The sequence below is a fragment of the Neomonachus schauinslandi genome, chromosome 9, assembly GCF_002201575.2.
Source record: "Neomonachus schauinslandi chromosome 9, ASM220157v2, whole genome shotgun sequence".
Lineage (NCBI taxonomy): Eukaryota > Metazoa > Chordata > Mammalia > Carnivora > Phocidae > Neomonachus > Neomonachus schauinslandi.
Genome location: NC_058411.1, coordinates 30670449 through 30690839, shown reverse-complemented (window position 1 = coordinate 30690839; position 20391 = coordinate 30670449). Strand labels below are relative to the sequence as shown.

At 45.5% G+C, this 20391-nt stretch overlaps 1 protein-coding gene across 2 annotated transcripts in view; it reads left to right on the top strand.

The window, feature by feature from the left end:
- The window catches only part of SMOC1 (SPARC related modular calcium binding 1), a 150057-nt gene that overhangs the window by 78087 nt on the left and 51579 nt on the right, over window positions 1–20391 (top strand). For both annotated transcript variants that reach the window (XM_021679530.1, XM_021679531.1), the window contains exons 4-5: window positions 17343–17442; window positions 19783–19830. In XM_021679530.1, coding sequence (XP_021535205.1) covers window positions 17343–17442; window positions 19783–19830 — 148 coding nt within the window. The remainder of the gene's footprint in view (window positions 1–17342; window positions 17443–19782; window positions 19831–20391) is intronic.

Below are 20391 nucleotides of genomic sequence, written 5' to 3'. Positions count from 1 at the left end.
GTTTTTCCAGTTTTCTTCTTGTAAGTGATTCTTAGTTTCATAACATTGTGGTCAGAAAAGATGCTTGAAATGATTTTATTTTCTTCAGTTTATTGAGATTTGTTTTGTGGCCTAACATGTGATCTATCATAGGGAATGTTCCGTGGGCACTTGAGAAGAATGTATATTCTGCTGCTTTTGGATGGACTGTTCTATGTATATCTATAAGTCCATATGGTCTAATGTGTCATTTTCTGTCTGGACAATCTATCCATTGATATAAGTAGGGTGCTAAAGTCCCCTGCTATTATTGTATTGCTGTTGATTTCCTCTTCTATGTCTGTTAATATTTGCTTATAATATATTTTGATGTTCCTATGTTGGGTACATATATATTTATAAATGTATCTTTTTGATGGGTTAACCTCTTTATCATTACATAATGCCTTTCTTTGACTTTTATTACAGTCTTTGTTTTAAAGTCTATTTTGTTATATATAAGTTAGCTACACCAGCTTTGTCTTGGTTTCCATTTGCATGAAATATATTTTTCCATTCCTTCACTTTCAGTCTGTGTGTGTCCTTACTTCTGAAGTGAGTCTCTTCTGTATAGGCAGCATATAGATGGGTCTTGTTGTTGTGTTTTTTTCTTTTTTATCCATTCAGCCACTCTATGTCTTTTGACTGGAGAATTTAGTTCATTGACATTTAAAGTACTTATCGATAGATATGTAATCATTGCCATTTTGTTAATTGTTTTCTGGTTGTTTTTGTAGTTTCTCTGTGCTCCTTTTTCTCTCTTCCCTTGTGGTATAATGTCTTTAGTGTTATGTTTAGATTCCTTTCTCATTTTATTTTATGTATTACTATAAGTTTTGCTTTGTGGTTACCACAAGGTTTACATAGAACATACTATGTATATAACAGTCTACTTTAGGTTGATAGCAACTTGAATTTGAATACATTCCAAAAGTCTCCATTTTTGCCCCCAAGGTTTTTATGTGTTTGACATTACACTTAACCTCTTTTTATTTTATATATCTTATAACTAATGTCATTTTAGTTAATTCTACTACTTTTGTCTTTTAACCTTCACACTGGCTTTATAAGTGATTTAATCACTATCTTTATTATATATTTACCTTTTCCAGTGAGATTGTTACTTTTGCATTTTTTTGTTGTTAATTAGTGCCATTTCTTTTTAGTTTAGAAGAAGTCCCTTTAACATTTCTTATAAGGCTGGTTTAGTGGTGATGAATTCTTTTAGCTTTTGCTTATCTGGAAAACTTTCTCTCTTCTTCACTTCTGAATGATAACCTTGCCAGGTAGAATATTTGTGGGTTGGAAGTTGCTGAAAAGTCTGTTCATAGCCTTGTGCAGTTTCCCTTGTATATAACAAGTTGCTTTTCTCTTGATACTTTTAAGATTCTCTCTTTAATTTATGACATTTTAATTATAATGTGCCTCGGTGTGGATCTCTTTGGGTTCATTTCATATGGAACTCTCTGGGCTTCCTGGACCTGGATGTCTGTTTTCTCCCCCCAGGTTGGGGAGTTTTGGCAGATAAGATTTCTGCCCCTTTCTTTTTCTCTTCTTCTGGGACCCTTAAAATGTGAATGTTATTCTGCCTGATGTTGTCCTATAGGTCTCTTAACTTAATCTCCATTTTTACAATTCTTTTATCTTTTAAGATTTTATTTATTTAGGGAGAGAGAGAGAGAGAGTGGAGGGGTGGAGGGACAGGGAGAGAATCTCAAGCAGACTCCCCACTGAGTGTGGAGCCTGACGCATGGCTCAATGCTGGGCTTGACATGGGGCTCGATCTCACAACCCTGAGACCATGACCTGAGCCAAAATCAAGAGTTGGATGCCCAACCAACTGAGCCAGCCAGCTGCCTCTGAAACTCTTCTTTCTTTTTGCTGCTCTGTCTGGGTGAATTCCAATGCTTTGTCTTCCAGCTCGCTGATGCATTCTTCTGCTTCATCCAGACTACTGTTGAACCCCTCTCATGTATTTTTCAGCTCAGTTTTTGTATTCTTTAGCACTGTGACTTCTGTTTGGTACTTTAAAAACATTTCCTATCTCTTTGTTGAAGTTCTCACTGAGTTCCGCCATTCTTCTCCCAAATTCAGTGAGCATCTTTATGATCATTTGAATTCTTCACCAGTTTGATTACTTATCTCTGATCGTTACAGAGGTCTTTTCCCGAGATTTTATCTTGTTCTTTCTTTTGGAACATATTTCTGTTTCCTCACTTTGTCTGACTCCCTGCGTTTGTTTCAATGCATTAGGCAAAACAGCTACCTCTCCCAGTTCTTGAAGCAGTGGCCTTGTATAGATGATGAACCTTATAGTTCAACTTTGCACTAGTTCTTGGTTGTCTCCTGAACTTTTGTGATTGTCCAAACAACCTGATTTATTCTTGATATGCCCCTGTTGTTGAGGGTATGTCAAGACCTGTCAATGTTACAAGGGAAAGAATCTCATTTAGCACCAAGTTTCAGGCCTACTGGAAGCCAGACCCTCAGGCAGCAGCTTTTAAATGCTTTTAAAGAATATGTATATGTATATATAGTCCTGTGGGGCTGCAGTCAAATCCCTGCCAGCCTCCAGGTTGGGGGATCCGGAGGTGTCCCCTGGGTGACAGTTGCAAAACTCGGGGCTCCAGATGAATATACAAACTCCTTTCTGGGAAGTCTTGTCAAGCTGTAGCAAGGCCAAGGGTTGTGCAGGAATGGTGTCTCCCTGCTTATGTTCCCTGGGAGTGCCTCAGTAGCCTCCTGCAATGTGGGAAACCTGAAGCCTGTCCCTCAGGCTGTAGCTCTAGGATAAGTAAATAGGCCTTTTTCACAGGAAGACTGGGTATGTGTTTCAGTCTGCTGTCTGGGCTGTGCCTGCACAAGGTGTTGGCCTGCCGGGAACTGTCTTAGAATTTATAACTTGGTTATAGTCCCTTGGAGCTCAGGAAAGCCAGCCCCCTTGGCCACCAGGGCCAGGCAGACAAGGGGTATCCCCTGTGCGGTTTGTGTGCGCTGACTTTAGCAGGGCAGCTGGAGAGCACAGGGGTGGGGCCCACTGTCTGGCTTCAGAAACGTAGTAGGACAATGGCGCAACTGTGCACACCTGAGGGCTTCAGCCATGCTGCTGGAGAGTGCCTTGTCTGCACTGGGCTCGCCAGCCCCAGGATGGGGGCTGGAGAAAGCCATAACCACTCAAAGTCACCAGCCCCAGTCAGGGTGTGGGAGAGTGTGTTACCACTTGTGCTGCTGACTTTAGCAAAGGAGTGAGAGAATGCCATGAACATTTGTGCCTATCTACCCCAGCTAGGGAGCAGGGTGGCTCTGCAGCCGCCTGTGCCCTCTGGCCTCAGCAGGGCAATGGGACCGTGCTGGGACTGTGCCCTCCTCACCCTTCCCCCCCACCTCCCAGTGGGGCTGGGGAGGGTGTTGTGTCTGAACAGGCCTGCCTGAAGTAGTAGGTGGAGAGTACCCAAATAGCATCTGCTGGTGCTTTGTCTCTAGAGAGAGCCCCAACTGTCTCCTGCTCCTCCAGCAGAAACCCCCAGACCAGCAAATGAATCTCCTTTACATATAGACCGGTGCTTTTTAAATTGCTTTTGCACTGGATCATTCACTGGGGTGAATAGGACTGCCTGCAAGACCTTTAAAGGGGAATCTCAGTTTCTTATAGCATTTTGGGTGCCTTGGATGTCAGCCCCTTGCTTTTCTAAGACAGGTGTTTTGGGGGGCTCATCTCTCTGGCGTGGATCCCAGGGGCTCTCAGAGAGATGCTGGACTGGTGAGAGGCTTCCTTTTTGTGGGTCACCACATGGCTGGGGTGTGTGTGAGAGGTTTTTGGCAAGACCATATCTCTGCCTCTGCCACCCATTTTGATGTGGTCCTTTTATCCTTTGCTGAAGAGAAGCAGTTCGTCTAGTTTTGAGATCTTTTTCAGGGAGAAATGATCCATATGCAGCTGTAGATCCATATGTGGCTCAAGAGGAGGTGAGTTCAGGTTCTTCCTGAGCTGCCATCTTGGACTCCCTCCTCTCTACCTGGTTTTTAACGGCTGCACTGTATTCCACTGTGTGACTGCCCTATGAGTCCTGGAAATTTGGGGATTCAATTTCTGGAAGTCCAATATTGGGTCAAAAGGACACGCACTTTTTAATGCATCTGATGCATACCACCAAATTGCCTTCCACAGTCTTGAGTGCAATGTGGTTGATTCATGGCTGTTATCAAATACATTCCCAAGCCATTTGAATTTTTTGTGTAGCTGGATGGTTCTAACAATACTATAGAATATAAAACAGCATTTGTAATGTTACTTCTATATGACAAAATGAATTCTGTTTCCCATCTTTGATTTCGTGTTCCAGGAACAGTCTTCCTTAATAAAGATTTATCTGGCACTAACACTTTCCTCATTTTTACTTGTTCTAATCACTACTCCCCACATGAATGCACACATACACATGCTTTTTTATTTCCTGAGGTCATTTTTTTTTTGCCTATAGGGGCCGGGGGAGCTGTCATTTTTTTTGATGATGCTCTGTTACGAAGTTGGAAGTGCAAAGAAAAAGTTCTGTGGTTTTTTGGCAAAGATGGTGGGCTCCCCTTGTTGGCATTTCTATAGTTCTTACCGTTATGTTTCGTAAAACCTAGGGAACTACAACTTATTTCCTAAGTGCCTGGGCCAAGCTAGGAAGCAGGTGTGAATATTCCTTTCTTAGCTCCTCCTCCTCACCCCATAGTGCAGAGCTACCGTTCCTGAAGTTGCCCCTGTGGGCCTGAGACGTGACTTGCTTGCCCTGGAATCCCCCGGGTTTACCAGCTGGCCCCTCCTCTTCCAGGTTCCCCGCAAGTATGGAAGGTATCGATGCTTTGCTGTCCCCAGCAGACTGAACATCGGCAGGCTGGAATGTGCTGAGCATTGTCATAGGGGAAGGGTTCGTCCTATCTTTGATGAGTCTAGGAGCTATGTCTTTTTGTCTTCATGTGGAGCTATCTTACCTAGAGCAGCCATGTGGGTCTCTGCTCACTGCAGAGGCCTCTCTAGGTAAAGTACTAAAACCCTGGCTGCATCCATAAGCTGGAGTGTTCTGCCATAAATGGCTCCTTTGGATGCCCCCAGACAAAGCCAGTTCTGTATGTTTTAGTGGATGGTGGCCTGCTCTGTAGGCTTCTCAAGCCTTCTGTGACGTGCACAATGCCAACTTTTTTTTTTTTAAAGCAGTTACACAGTTAAAAAAAATCAAGCCCATCCTTTATGTATAAATGGCATAATGGTAAATAGACCCACTGTTGGTCAAGTTGTTGTTTTTCTTGTTCCTTTTTGGTTAAATACTCAATAAACACATTATTATCATTATAATTTGAACATCTCCTGTGCCCAGAGCATCGTATTCCTTGTTTTACATATGTTTTTCATTGTATTGCTTTTGTTCCAAACAACCAGATATTGCATATGATAATTTATATGAAAATGCCCACTATTTAGCACATAATTGCTATTCAGCAGATGTTAGTTTTCTTCCTCTTTAGGTATCAGTTTGCTCAACGGTAAAATGGGAGAACTAGTTGAGCTCTTTCAGGGGTCAACAAACTGTGACCTGTGAGCTGGCCACCTGGCTTTGTTCTTTAAAATAACAACTTTAGGGGCACCTGGGTGACGCAGTCGGTTAAGCTAAGTAAAGTCCGATCTCAGCTCAGGTCTTGATTGCAGGGTCGTGAGTTCAAGCCCCACGCTGGGCTCCATGCTGGGTGTGGAGCCTACCTAAAAAAAGTAAAATAATAGCTTTAGTGATATAATTCACATTCCATGACATTTATCCTTTCAAGTGTACAATTCAGTGGCTTTTAACATTCACAGAGTTGTGCGCAGCCATCTTCACAATCTTGTGCCGGAACGTTTTCATTGAATCCTGTACTCATTCATTGGCAGTCCTGTGACAGTGAATTTTTAATTTTGTGAATTATGGCAGGGACAGGGCCTGATCCTTCCATGCGTAGGAAGGACTCGTCTAGCAAGTGGTTCATCTACGCTCTTGTACATGGTGGGAGCCCCCACTCTCCTCTTTTCAGTGAGAGAACCAGTTACCCCTGGAGTCACTCATCCGATGCAGAGGAGTGCACGACAGTGTGGGTGGATGGAGCCTGCTTTATGCTTGAACACTGTATCCATTAAGCTCTGTGGTGACCCACCTGCCCAGCCACTGCTCTGTCCTGCTCTTCGATGCTGAATGGCCATGGAGCATCCTCTCCCAGACTGGCTGGCATCATTTGCTTTGCAAACTAGGCACACAACTCAGGCCTGCAGAGGTGATTGTAGGAAGCACCGTTCTGTAATGTGGAGGTGGGAAGGAGGACGAGCTAAAAAGGAACATCCAGACCAGCTTCACAGCTCCAGCCCAGGCACTTAGAAAGAGAACAGCACAGAGGGTGATTGAAACCCCCCACCACTGAACCTCCCTTTCCCCACAGGCAGCAGGAAGGCTGGAGAATCAGGCCTCCATCCCTCTCTCCTTCCCAAGTACACCCCCCTGCAGAAGATCAGCAGCAGACGCTGCCCAGAGCTTGCACTTTTCATTTCCACGACAGACAAATGTAGGCACAGACTTACCCGGGGCCGTGGGGAGCTCAGACGCCTAGCTGGGAACACCCAGACCCCGTACGCTTGCCCAGGATCACATAACTTGCAAGTAGAGAGTCAGGATCCAGACCCAAGCAGCCTGGCTCCAGCGGTCTTGGTCTTAACCACTACTCTCTACTGCCTCTCTAAAGGACATTGCCATCTTTTAAAGTGATGTTGCCAAACTCCAGCACACCTAGGAGGGTGACTCACCTGAGTAAGATGGGGAAATTATATCACATGAGGAATACTCAAAGGAGCCAGATATGTTTGATTTGCAGGTGAGACGAACCAACAGGTGGGGGTGGGGCCAGAGGGAGAGATGACCAAAGGGATACAGGGAACCATCTTCAAACCTTTGTGGATGACAATAGCTTTTTACTGAGTAGTCCCAGGGAGCTGACCCAGGATCACTGAGTAAACTCTATAGTGACTCAGATTCTGACTCAGAATAGGGAGAACTTTTTACAAGTAGAGCAATCCACAGATGGAATGTCTGACTCAGAGAGACCTTACCTTCCCATCCTGGGAACTGAACTGGCATCTAGCAGGGGTGCTGCTGGGGAGGGGAGGGAGCACAACTGCCCTGGGAAGGAGGTTCACTCGATGGCCTCTGGGAGGTGACCTCCACACTTTTTTTGGATTTTACGAGACAGTAGCTAATGTTCAGCCGGGTGGGGAGGCACAAGTTGGCATGCAGCAAACACTTAGGAACCTTCCAGGCTGAGCCATTAATACACACGCACTTAGGGCTATTGCCACTCTGCTGTGGTTGCACACGACATGCCAGGAGGTGACCCTGCGGGTCAGTCAGCTAAGCTCTTCTGCAAAATTAAAGGGGTAGGATTTTTTTCCCCCCATCAAAGTAGGGAAAGGCGATAAATAAGAACACAAGAGGGAGGTATGAAGACAGAAAAGTTTCATTAAAAGTGAAGTCAGATGGGGAAACAAGAAAGAGCACCCACTCCTGCAGGCCACCCCTGTCCCTCCTTTGGCCCACCGCTGGCCAGATTTGCACAGTTCTGCTCTGAATACAGCTCCTACACATGAGCAGCTTTATTACTGGATACTTTTTTTTTTTAAACAAAAAAGCATATTTGATTCAACTATACTAAAATAAAAAATTTAAAAAAGAAAAAAAACATATTTGAACCCCACCCCCACCCCCGCCACATGGAAATAAAAGCGAGTAAACAAGAGGTGCTGTATTTGCTACTTACAAAGCCTGGGCCATTCTAGGCACCAGACAGAAGGAATGGAGTTAAGGAAAGTCCTCTGGGTCCCTGAGGTTCTAACACTCAGGTTTTTAAAGCATCCCTTATGTGTGTGTTGAGGGGATGATGTTTAAACTTTTTGAAAAAAATACAAAAAATGTTCATCAGATACTGGGAAGAGTGGTCTTAACTGATCATTCAGTACCAGTTTGTAGATTTCCACCTTACTTCTAAGCAGCAGACGTTCAATTTAGAGCAGGGCTGTAGAATCACGGAACTTTTGGGTAAAAGGAGACCTCAGAGGTATCTAGTTCATCTTCCCCTTCCTCTCCCTACCCTGTCTCAATCCGGGGCTCAGGACCCAGTCATCTACCTTCTGCCCGATTGCCACCAGGGACAGGAAGCTTATCACCACCAAAGACAACATACATAATTCATTTTGGGACAATTTATTAGGAAAGTCCTTCTTTGCATTGACTGGAGAGTTGTAATTGGCAACAGATAACCCCCATCCTAGCTATAGGACTTACTGAATCCACAGAAATCTCACGTTCCACAGCCAAGTCTGAAGACAGACATCATTATGTCCTTATGAAATTCTCTCTTTTAGCCAACAAATACTCCTTTTTGCCCTGGCAAAAATCCTTACTTCTATCAGTCATTCCCCTATCATACGGATTTATGTCTCTTTTTCCTCTGATTTCAGTTTGCCAAGGCCCCTCTTACAGAGTGTCCTTCCCAAAACTGGGATGTAGTCTTCCCTAAACAGCCTAGGGAAGAATGACTCTGTCTCTCTTTCTAAATACACCACTTCTAACAAATATCATGCTGGCAGCTCCGTTACACCATCAACACATAAAAACATAGTCAACCAAGACTCCCATATTTAGGAGGATTTGAAATTGTAAGATTATCTTCCTTCCCTGCAAATTCTCCATTAAACTCTAGAGGATGAGGTAAATATTCTAAAAGGAAAGCCCCTCATTCCCCGACATATAGGCTTCCCTAACCTGGCAGAAGGCAAGAGACAGTGTCTACAGCCAACAAAAAAGAGCAGCACTTTGAAGCTCTGACCTCCATCTTCCCTGCAAAGGGAAGGGGAAAAGGACAAATCAGCTTGTGCTGAGTGCATCCTCTACACCCCACACCATTTTAGATGCTTTATATATCTTGTCTCATTTTGTCTTTTCAATAACCTTCAATGTGGGCGCCATTAGCTCAGTATCCTAGACAGGTTCAGAGAGGTTAAGTGACTTTGCCAAAGTCACACAGCTTGTGGCAGAGATTGGTATTTAAACCCCCATCACTTTGACTCCAAAGCCATGTTTTTCCTTCTGCATCTTGTTGCTTCTGAGCCAAACCTGACTAAAGATGAGGGGGAAACTTGTGGGATAAGCTTTTCCAAACCGAGGGAAAAACAGCTCATGCTAGCCAGACCAAAAGAATTACACCATCCCTTCCCTCTTCCCCCTTTCTTCTCACTGCCATCGAACTCTCTTCCATGTGTGAAATCACCCAGAAGATTTAATGCTGCAATCACTAGACCCATGAATTAGAAGACCACATGCCATCAAAACAACTGGAACGTTAAAAACTTGGGAGTGAAGTATGGTCATAAGGCTCCTTGTTCCCAAATTCCCACCTAGAAAAGTACTTGTTTCTCGAGGGTTTCATGATAAATGCCAGAAAGGGCGGGGTGGGGGAAGTTTCCCTTAAAGCAGTAGCTCCTGAACTGTGGTTCCTGCGCCCTCAGCAGCACCTGGCAACTCGTTAGAAATGCAGATTCTCCAACTGATCCCAGACCCAAGGAATCCAGAAACTGTGTGGGTGGGGCCCAGCCATGGTGTCCTAAGGCCTCCAGGTGCATCTAATGCACACCTGGGAAAGCATGTTCTCCGGCAGCTTCTGACAGAGAGAGCTGTTCTAAGGGAACAAGCAGTCGTCTCAGACGGCCCAGGGCCTCATCATCCTTTCAGCTTAGGGCCTGTGGCACCCACAGAGAAACACAGTTTCTCCGAGCTCCTGTAGGGAATGCGGACAAAAGGAAAGCAAGCGGGGCCGCTGGAAATACCGCCCTGAAACAAAGTTATCAGTTGGACCAATAGCAAGATGCTGAACTTTCACTGTGCATTAACTTAAGCCAGTGTTACCTGCTAACTGATCTGGGGCAATTGGCAGATAAGAAAGAAAGAAAAAAAAAAGGTCTCTTACTCCCGCTGCCAGAAGAGAGTCAGACAAATATCCACATGCCTCCTGCTTCATAGTTTCCCTGTTTCCCACTGGGAAGTGTGCGTGTACATGATAGTAGTTGTCTCATGACAGGTTTGGGGGTTGCTACTAAGAATGCTGGATCAAGCCCGTCCCTTTGCGTATGACTCACATTTTCTATTTTACAAAAGAGGCACAAAGAAAAGAGAGGGGAGGGAGATGAAGCCATGGGTTGAGAAGGTGCTGTGCCTTGGAGGGGATCCCAGTTGTCAGTGAAGGTCCAAGGCAACTCAAGATGGATTTCGAAACAGAGAAAGAGCTTGAGAAAGTGTTACAAAAAGGCGGTGGGGGTTTGCCAGAGGGAAAATTATTTCAGGAAGATTGAGCTAAAATGAGAACCTGATCCGGGGCTCTAAGCAGGTCGGACTGGGAAAAGCAAGGAAATGCAGCAAGGCCTTGCACCTCATTACATTGCCTTTTTCTAAAAGCATGTTTCATAGAACACTAGTACCACAAAATGTTCCCCAACAAAATTAAGGGAGGGTCCCCCAGTTAAGTAAGTTTAGGAGTTCCTGCAAACAGTATCTTACCCTTCGAGCTAAATCATGATCTGACTTAAGACTCTGAGAAGTTGTGCAGTCAAGATATATTTTTATTTTCTTTAACCCAGTGTTTCCAAAGTTATTTGGCTAGAGAACCCCTTCATTCCCAATAATTCCTAGTCCCACTTCCTAGAACACCAGCTGTATTCACAACCACATCAGCGTGGCAGGAGTTAGAAGCAGGCAAGACTGGCCTAGGGTATCTGGGGGCCCTTGACAGCAAGGAGAGCAAAAGTCCAACAACAGAGAAGCTACTCTGGGACGCGAGGTCCCACCCCTGTCAGAGAAGCCCCCCAAGAACAGCCAGAGGAAAGCAGGCCAGCCAGGGACCACGGTGGAGGCCCCCCATACCGTCACCCGAACCACGCCAGAAACAGCCTCTCACTCTAGCTGGCGCAAAAGACTTTTCCAGCTGCCTCCTTGATTCGAATATTTATCCCATCTCCCATCTCCCCCACCCCCACCACCTCCCCCAAAAAAGTTCCATATGCCAGAGAATTACAAGGCGCAAAGAGACCCTGTCAGTTCCCTCAGAGGCCAGCAGCACCAGGAGCCATGCCTTTCTCCTTCTCCCTTCTAGGTCTAGGGGACTTCCAGCTGTGATCATGTGATCGGAGAGAGCTGTTCTAGGGAAACTGTGATCATGTCACCTCTCTGTCTCCTTACCTGTTTCCTCCTTTGTAAAATGTTTGGGTTAGACTGGTGATCATTAAGGGTTTTTTGTTGTTGTTGTTGTTGTTTCCCAGCTCCGTCAATTCTGAAATTTTATGGTAGTTTGGAGCCAGGGATACAAATTTTTTTTTTTAAGATTTTTTATTTAATTTATTTATTTGAAAGAGAGGGAGAACAAGCAGGGGGCAGGGCAGAGGGAGAGGGAAAAGCAGACTCCGCACTGAACAAGGAGCCCGATGCAGGGCTGGATCCCAGGACCCTGGGACCATGACCTGAGCCCAAGGCAGATGCTTCACCGACTGAGCCACCCAGGCACCCCAGGGATCCAAATTCTTATGATTTTGGTCAGGACCCAGCTGTGACGTTTGAACACATAACCTCTGCTTCACGTGCCTCTCCTGTAAAGGACTTGCACACAGCGTGACTCGGAAGGCCCAGTGAGATCATCAGCGGTGAGTGAAAAGCCGCTGTGAAGTAGAAGAGGTATTTTTTCCATTTGGGGCATTGAAGCAGTGGGGGACAATTGTCTATATGCATAGTCTGGGAGTCTCCTTTGTTTTTCTCACTGCTGTCCTTGCCTTCAGTCCCCGATCTGCTTTATCCTGGAAGCTGGTGTTTGCTCTGCTTCTCTGTACTCATCAGTTACTTCACTGCATTTATTGAGAGTGCTAGCCTCCCACGTTCTTCCAGATGTCCAGGAGTTGGGCTAATGTTGAACAGGCTTAAAATAATTTCACATTTGTCTTAATTTGGACAGAGGTTGACCTGAAATATACCATTGGGCTGTTTATGCAAAAGGCTTCTTGCCAAAAATATTTAAGTATATGAGTCAGAGATGAAATTTGCTCACCTAAAAACACACTGTTTTAAAGTAGCTTTAGTGATTTTCTGCCTCCCTGATCTATCCTCTGATGCAAGTAGGATGTTAAAGTCCCCCGCTATTATTATCATCATCAATTTCTCTCTTTATGTCCGTTAATATTTGCTTTATGTATTTAGGTTCTCCAATGTTGGGTGCATAGATATTTGAAATTGCTATATCCTCTTGTTGGGTTGATCCCTTTATCGTTGTGTAATGCCTTTCTTTGTCTCTTGTTATAGTCTTTGTTTTAAAGGCTATTTTGTCTGATATTAGTGTTGCTACCCTGGCTTCTTTTTTCACTTCCAATTGCATGGTAAATATTTTTCCATCCCCTCATTTTCAGTCTATTTGTATCTTTAAGTCTGAGATAAGTCTCTTTTAGGCAGCACTTAGATGGGTTTTGTTTTTTTAATCCATTCTGCCACCCTCTGTCTTTTGATTGGAGCATTTAGGCCATTTACATTTAAAATAATTATTGATAGGTATGGATTTATTGACATTTTGTTAATTGTTTTCTGATTGTTTTGTTCTCTGTTCCTTTCTCCCTTTGTTCTCTTTCTTTGTGATTGATGAGTTTCTGTAGTGTTATGTTTGGCTTTTTTCCTTTCTTTTTGTGTATCAATTATAGGTTTTGGATTTATGGTTACTGAGAGGTTCACATACAACATTCTTGGTGTATAAAAGCCTATATTAAGTATGACAGTCCTAGTCAACAGTACAGTTAAGCCGTGAGTAATTTCACTTAGGTGGATGTACAAACACTTTTTGTCTCTGAAGGAAGACCCATCAATTGACATTTCAGCTTTCCCAGGATGCTCCAGAGAGGAATAGGAGCAAATTCCATGGTTTGTATCTATACCTGTGGGCCTGGAACAACCCTGAGCTTTGAGAGCCGCATAGTGAGATGCTGGAAATGGCTCATTACCTTTTCAATTCCTTGTGGCCCATGATTTTCCCATAAATTAAATATGAAAGTTGATTAATTTGAGGCTGGGGTGGGGGGAGGTAGAACAAAGGGGATTACTTATTAATTTAAAACATTAAATAAGTTTTCAAGGGAGGAAGCCAAACTAGGTAGAATTTACATGTTGATTGTGTGTATATAAACCAACAATTCTATAGAATTTACAGCCTGACTGCTTTTCTGCAAGAAGCCTTACTTCTCTCCTCTGAGAGTAATTAAACTGTTTCTGTATGAAAACAAAATTTCCCTTCTCCCGCTAATGTTTTCAAACTTTTTGCTGAATTTAGACTACCCCTTCCCCTGGGACTGGTCAGAATAGGATGTTCTTTGGTTTCCATCAGAGAATCTGGCTGTGCCCATCGGAGAATCTGGCGGTGCCCTTTTTGAGTGTACAGATAGTTTGCTCAAAAATAACACGATGGTAATAAAAATAAATAGCTAAGCTTAACCAGGCACTTACCATGCGAGCTCAGTGCTTTATTTACATTATCTAATTTAATCCTCTCAACAACAGAGTGAGGTAAGTATAATTATCTCCAGTTATTTATTTATTTATTTATTTTTTTTTTTTTTAATATTTTATTTTACAGAGAGAGAGAGACAGCGAGAGAGGGAACACAAGCAGGGGGAGTGGGAGAGGGAGAAGCAGGCTTCCTGCTGAGCAGGGAGCCCGATGTGGGGCTCGATCCCAGGACCCTGGGATCATGACCTGAGCTGAAGGCAGACGCTTAACGACTGAGCCACCCAGGTGCCCCTCCAGTTATTTTTAAAAATATTTTATTTATTTGTTTTTAAAGAGATACAGAGAGCACGAGCGGGGGGAGGGGCAGAGGGAGAGGGAGAGAGAGAATCTCAAGCAGACTCTGCACTGAGTGCAGAACCTGACATGGGGCTCGATCTCATGACCCTGAGATCATGACCCTGAGATCATGCCCTGAGCTGAAACCAAGAGTTGGATGCTTAACCGTTGAGCCAGCCAGGCACCCCATAATTATCTCCAGTTTTTAAGTAGACAGGGACAGTCTGAGGCTTGGTTTGATTAAGGACCTTTCCAAGGCGGCAGAGGGTTGGAAAGATAAGTGGTTAACTTAACTTCAGTGGTGGAGCTAGTTAGTTAAGTGGGCTGCCTTCTGACTCCATGACCCTTGCTTTCTGTCTCCATGTAACTTCTTTTACTTCTAGAAGACATCTTGAAAACTCCCCAAGACAACTTACAAACAACCTCTTGATTGAGAATCATGGGTGAACAACACGGGGCTCCTCTGGCAAAGGGAAGTGACCTTTCGGGTCACCTCCTGAGTTCCTCCCAGCCTGAGGATTTTGTAATCTGGAGTCTATTCCTTGGAGCCTGGTCCAAGGAAAATGCTGAGAGCCATGGGGAAAAAGGGGCTGTGTTTGGGCCTGTGGGCCTGGCTGGGGGCTCGGAGGCAGCGTCCACATGCCTGTAGGGATACAATGGGCACACTCAGTGAGCTTGTGGCCCTGGGGACCTGTTTAGCCCAGAGGTCAGATTATATCCCCTGAAACAAAGCGTTGGGTTTAGCCTCCTACTCATGCATTTAGTTCACCCCTCAGTAGCTTTGGCTGGGACTCTGCACGCCTGGGAGGAGAGGGCTTTTGTCCAGCCATTCTCTGCAGCCTGAGTGACCGTAGCACCCAGCCCCAGCAGGCAGCATTGGGCCAGAGGCACTGCTTCCAGTGTTGGACTTGGCGGGGGGCAGCGGGGTAGAGTCTTCATGGAGAGGGAAGCTGGCCTTGGCCATGGGAGCCAAGGGGCCTGGGAGTGAGTCAGTGAGGCAGCCCAGCCCCGAGGACTGGTTTCCCCACAGGTGATTATTGGCCAGGGAGGCGAAAGGAGCCAGCCAGTCCCCATTAAAATGCTGCCGCTGGTGAGAAATCATCTAGGAACTATCCCCTGCAGGGCTGACAGAATCTGAAGGGGAAACTCCCAAGTTTCCAGCAGCGTTTCCCACCCAAGCCTCTGGAGGTTACTAGGGGAGCTCTGGCCTGGGAGGGGGCCGGCTTGCCAGGTGTCTGTGACACAGCTGAGAGCAGTCATCGCCGGGGCCACCTTGCACCCAGCCATCTCCCATGCCAGGCACTGGACTCACACTGTCTGTTTTCCTTGCCAGGGCCCTCCAGGTTTGGCGTTGTTCTCCCCATTTTATAGTTGGGGCTCAAAGAGCTAAGTAACATGCCTAATTTGTAACTGGCTGGATCCAGATTCAAACCCAGGTCTGTCTGGGTTTCTTCCATTCCGTTATTAGGCTTTCTCAGAAGGTAGCGCCGACTCAACCCAAGACACTGATTGTGGGTGAGCACCTACGGCAGCAACGGTAGGCATCGGGTTTATCGATGTCTCCACGGGGTGAAGTGGGACTGGAATATGGTACTGCAGTAAAGGCATTGACTGTAGTTTCTTTACCTGGGACAGTGGAGGTAAAGGCTTCATTTATACCCAGTCACCATACTGGTAGGAACACGATGCCCTCCACTTTGTTCTTAACTTGACTTCTGTGGGTAGGTCTGTAGTAAAACAACTAGTCTGGGGGAAGACTACAGCTTTTAGTACCCACCCAAGAGCAGAAGCCATTCTGGAGCTTTTCCGCCTTTCCGATCATTTCTGGATTTCACCCAGGCCATCAGATCTCTGTTGCCTGTATACCCCTGTGTACTTCACCGCTCAGTTTGTATGCTGTTACTGTCCATCCTTGATTCCAATATGTCCTTGATCCCAAGAGGCACTTTTCCCCCCCACATGTTAATATCTTTGCAGTTGGCACCCATCCCGTCCTTGAGGTCCACGTTTAATGTGGCGGGGCTGTTTAAATTGATGCTACATTTTTAGAATTGATGGGGACCAAGAATTGAGGAAATATGATAATTAAGCACTTATTCAACTCATCAAATGCCTACAGTAAATGCCAGGCATTCTGCTGGATGCTTAGAAGATAGAAAATAACCAGGATGCAGTCCCTTGCCTTAGGAAGGTCACAGTCTTGATGGGGAGATAAGGACTCTGAATTTAGAGAGCCAGGGTGTATGGAGGGGAGGCTGGGACTGCTTTGCAGAGAAAGTGTATCATGAAATGGGTGGGAATACAAAGGGATTAGAGGAGGGTTGGGGATGATTTGGGGAATGGTATCCCAGACCACTGAATAGTAGGAGCAAACAAATGTTCAGAATCATGAAATCCTAGGATGTGTTTGCGGGCTTCAAAGGGTTCACTGTGGTTCCACTGCAAGGTGTATGTGGAGACATGGGTGTAAAATGAGGCTTCGGGGATAGGCAGGGGGCAGATTGCTGCGGACCTTGAGCTCCACATTAATGAGCTTAATCTCTATCCTGAATCCAATGGCAAATCATGGAGTGGTTTTCAGCACTGATTTGTGTTTAGGAACTCCATGTTGGGAAATGGATGGGAAAGAGAGTGGTGAGATGGGGTGGAGTGAGAGAAAGTGAACAGAGTGATAGCTGTTGGAAGAGAAAGAAGAGTTACCCCAAATGAAGCAAAAGCCTCATTTGTATTTACTATTCCCAGATAGGGTGGACCGAATTATGGAGGCTTGAGGATGATCACACAGAGGAGCAGCAGGGCATCTAGAACTAGAAGCTGTAGGGTCAAGGGACTTTGTTCTTACCTTAACACTGTCATCTAGTGGGCAACCGCTAGTATGTGCCCTGGTCTCAGGAGAGCCACCCGATCAATAGGCAGTCTGATTATATGACCAGATGCTGGGAGAAGCTAGAAAAAGAAGAAGAGCCCACTACTGGTCGCCGCTTGTTAAGGAAGGGTCATTACAGCCAGCCATGGTGACATTCCAACATGTACTTGCCAAATTAGTTCACCAATCAGAATTTTTTACAGTTGTTGGGAGAGTATGCCAGTGTTCGGGAGCGGGGAGAATGAAGAGGATATCACTTAATACCTTATATCTCGGTGGGATTTGAGATGTTCAGCATTACACGTCATAAGGAAGACGTAGGTAGGTTGCTGTGTTTGTGCCTGGGAGTCGCACACAAGACGCATGATCCATGCTGTCAACTGACTGACCCACCTGCAGGAGACCGTGGGGACAGGTGCTGGGGGAGAGGTGGAAGGAGCTCCTCCACCACGGTGGCAACGCTTTGCAAGGGGTGGGAGCTGACTGTTGATACGTGCCCCACGACTTACGGTTCTCTTCCCCTCCCCCGCTTCCCTGAACAGGTTCAGTGCCATACTTACACAGGGTACTGCTGGTGTGTCACCCCAGATGGGAAGCCCATCAGTGGCTCTTCCGTGCAGAATAAAACTCCTGTATGTTCAGGTACCGTGGGGAGGGGCGGGAAGAAAGAAGAGCTGGAGAGAGACCCCTAGCTGGTCTCTTGCCTCTCGTGGGGGAACCTTGGAGAAATGGTTGAAAGATGGGGGGTGGTTAGGAGCCCTCTTCCAGGTCGAGAGGATTCCACGCTGACACACTTACTCTGTAGGTAGCTGGGCGATCGGGCCAGTATATGCCTGTGTGTATATATTCCTTTATTTTGAGTTAGGTCTCTGGCTCAACGGTCTCTTCCCAAGCCTCAGCTGTAATCCCCAGAGAACGGCATGTCAGTTTTTAGCCGGGGCGCTCTGGTTGCCAGTGGCCTTGGGAGCACATAATTGAGATGGATCTTAAAACCGATCTTAAAACTGAATGGGTTTCAAGGCTGAATGATCAACTAGTGATGTCTGTCATGGCTACACGAGGAGAGAGTGGTGGCCCGCGTGCCATGTATTTGCTCCTCCTCCCCTGAACAATGTAATGTAGACGAATGGAAAACGTTCATCACAGTGGCCCTCAAATCTGGCTGTTAGCAGCAGAGCCTGGGGAAGTAAAAAGAGCCCAGTTGTCGAGGCTCTGCCTTGTTTAGTCTGATCCAGTAGGTATGGAGGGAGTATGAGTATGGGAGGCCACCTGTTAGTGAAGCTTCTCAGGTGTTTTGTTTTGTTAAAGATTTTATTTATTTTTCAACAGAGAGAGAGAGACAGCAAGAGAGGGAACACAAGGAGGGGGAGTGGGAGAAGGAGAAGCAGGCTTCCCGCTGAGCGGGGAGCCCGAGGTGGGACTCGATCCCAGGACCCTGGGATCATGACCTGAGCTAAAGGCAGACGCTTAACAACTCAGCCGCCCAGGCGCCCTCTCAGGTGGTTTTGATGACTACATGAGGGAGGGAATCATTGCTTCATAGTGACCCGCTACACTAGTCCATAGAGAAATTAAATCCTTGCCAACTCTCTGAGCATAGAGAATTTTTGTTCTTAGGTCAACCTCACGGGATCATGGATTTTGGATTTACACAAACCCCACACTTTCTAACATCCATTCAGATGGTAGGGGACTTGAGAGTCACTCCCTTAATTCACTGTGTGGCTCAGCCCTCATTCAAAAAAGCCCATCCAGCCACCAGCTGCTTCATATTTCTTCGTATCTGTGTGTATGAAGTTTTATTTATTTACTTATCTTGAATATTTAAGTCCAAGCAAAGTATAAAGCATTATTCTAAAGCCTATGAGAAATTCCAAGGGCTAGCAGTCCTGCTGTCCTAACATTTTTCTTTTTTCACAAGATTTATTCATTTTTCTACTGGCCCTGCTATATAGAGGGAATGGTAAGAAAGGGCAGTAAGTATCTACATTAGGAAACCAAGATTTGCAGGCCAAAATGGAAAGTTTACTTTATTTGTGGTTTACATGGAAACTGGAAACCTTAATTGGGGTTGATGTGGAGAGGGGCAGGAATGAGCCCTCCTTGCAAATGACCTGGAAAGTTTCATTTAAAGCAAACAAATGCACTAGAAACAAGCCATGCAGGGTAATATAATTGAATTCTCACAAAACTAATATATAGAGAAGGAGTATGCTATGGAATGAGAAAATAGGGATTCTTTTTTTTTTTCTCTTGGTGGCGGGACCTCCACAGATGTCCTTACGTGTGTGTGCTGGCTCTGCCCTGCATGTGTGGGCTTCATGGAGAAGACAGGTGCCATGGGGTCGGGACCGCAGGATGGGTGCACATGGCATCCTAACATGCACAGGGCAAAGTGTTTGGCCAAACACACACACTACCCCCTCCTTGAGGAACAGGCTGCATCTAGAAAATTGTTTCCATGCCTCAGACTATTTTGGCCCATTCAGTACAATTGGACCAACAATTTTCTACTTAATGCAGATGGAAAATCACCGATTTCCTGCCCTAACCAGCAAGGGATGTCAGTCATCGTATTTGCAGTAAGAGGGGCTTCTTTTCAGTTGGCCCTACTGAGTGGACATGGCTCAGAACATGGAGGTGGTAGGAAGTGGGGGAGATGGGCAGTGGAGGTGAGGGGAAGTTTCTGGAACGTTCACCAAGGGAGTTCTGTGGAGGTGAAGTTTTGTAAAAATCTGGTCAGGATTATTGCCTGGAAATCATAGTTCATCTCACTGGGACTGTGATATCAGTGACATTGATGTTAAGCAAATGCCATAGGACGTGTATGTGTGTACTTTGTATATAATGTCCCCAGACGTGTATACAATGTATGTATATACATAACCACATGCTCACAGCGTCAGGCTTTGCCAGCTCTTTGAAAGAAACCAACCACGATACATTCTGAATGTCTATGTTTTTGTTTCCCTTTTACCCAAGGTTCAGTCACCGACAAGCCCTTGAGCCAGGGTAACTCAGGAAGGAAAGGTGAGTAGAGTTTTATGCTCTATCCAAATGTTTGCTTCTAAAGCCAGTCCAAGAAGAGTTCTAGACCAGATGGAAGGAGCCTGGGTGTAAGCTAAAAGTCCCCCACAGAAAATCTCCATTCTTATCCTGGGTTTCCTCCTAGAAGCAGCGGAGGAGGTAAGTAAGGCTCACACGGTGGTGGGGACCGCGCACCCAGAATTTCTGAGGGAGGTGAGTGAGCGCAGGATACAGAGCTGGCAGGGACCCTGAGAACCTTGGCTCCCGGGCAGTTCAGTCAGTCAACTACCAGGTAGCCAGCATGCAACCAAAAAGGACGATGAAGGTAGGCATGTCCAGGTCTGCCCCGACCCTCTTGTTTTGGAAACCAGTTTGAACATCTGTTCCCCACTCGCTGATTCTCCTTAATAATTGTTCCAGCCCGTCCAGATTTTCTTCACGAAGACGAGCCCAGCTTCACAGGCTTGTGACCTGTGCTGCTATTGTCTTGGGATTCTTTTTTTTTTTTTTTTTTTAAAAGATTTTATTTATTTATTTGAGACAGAGAGAATGAGAGACAGAGAG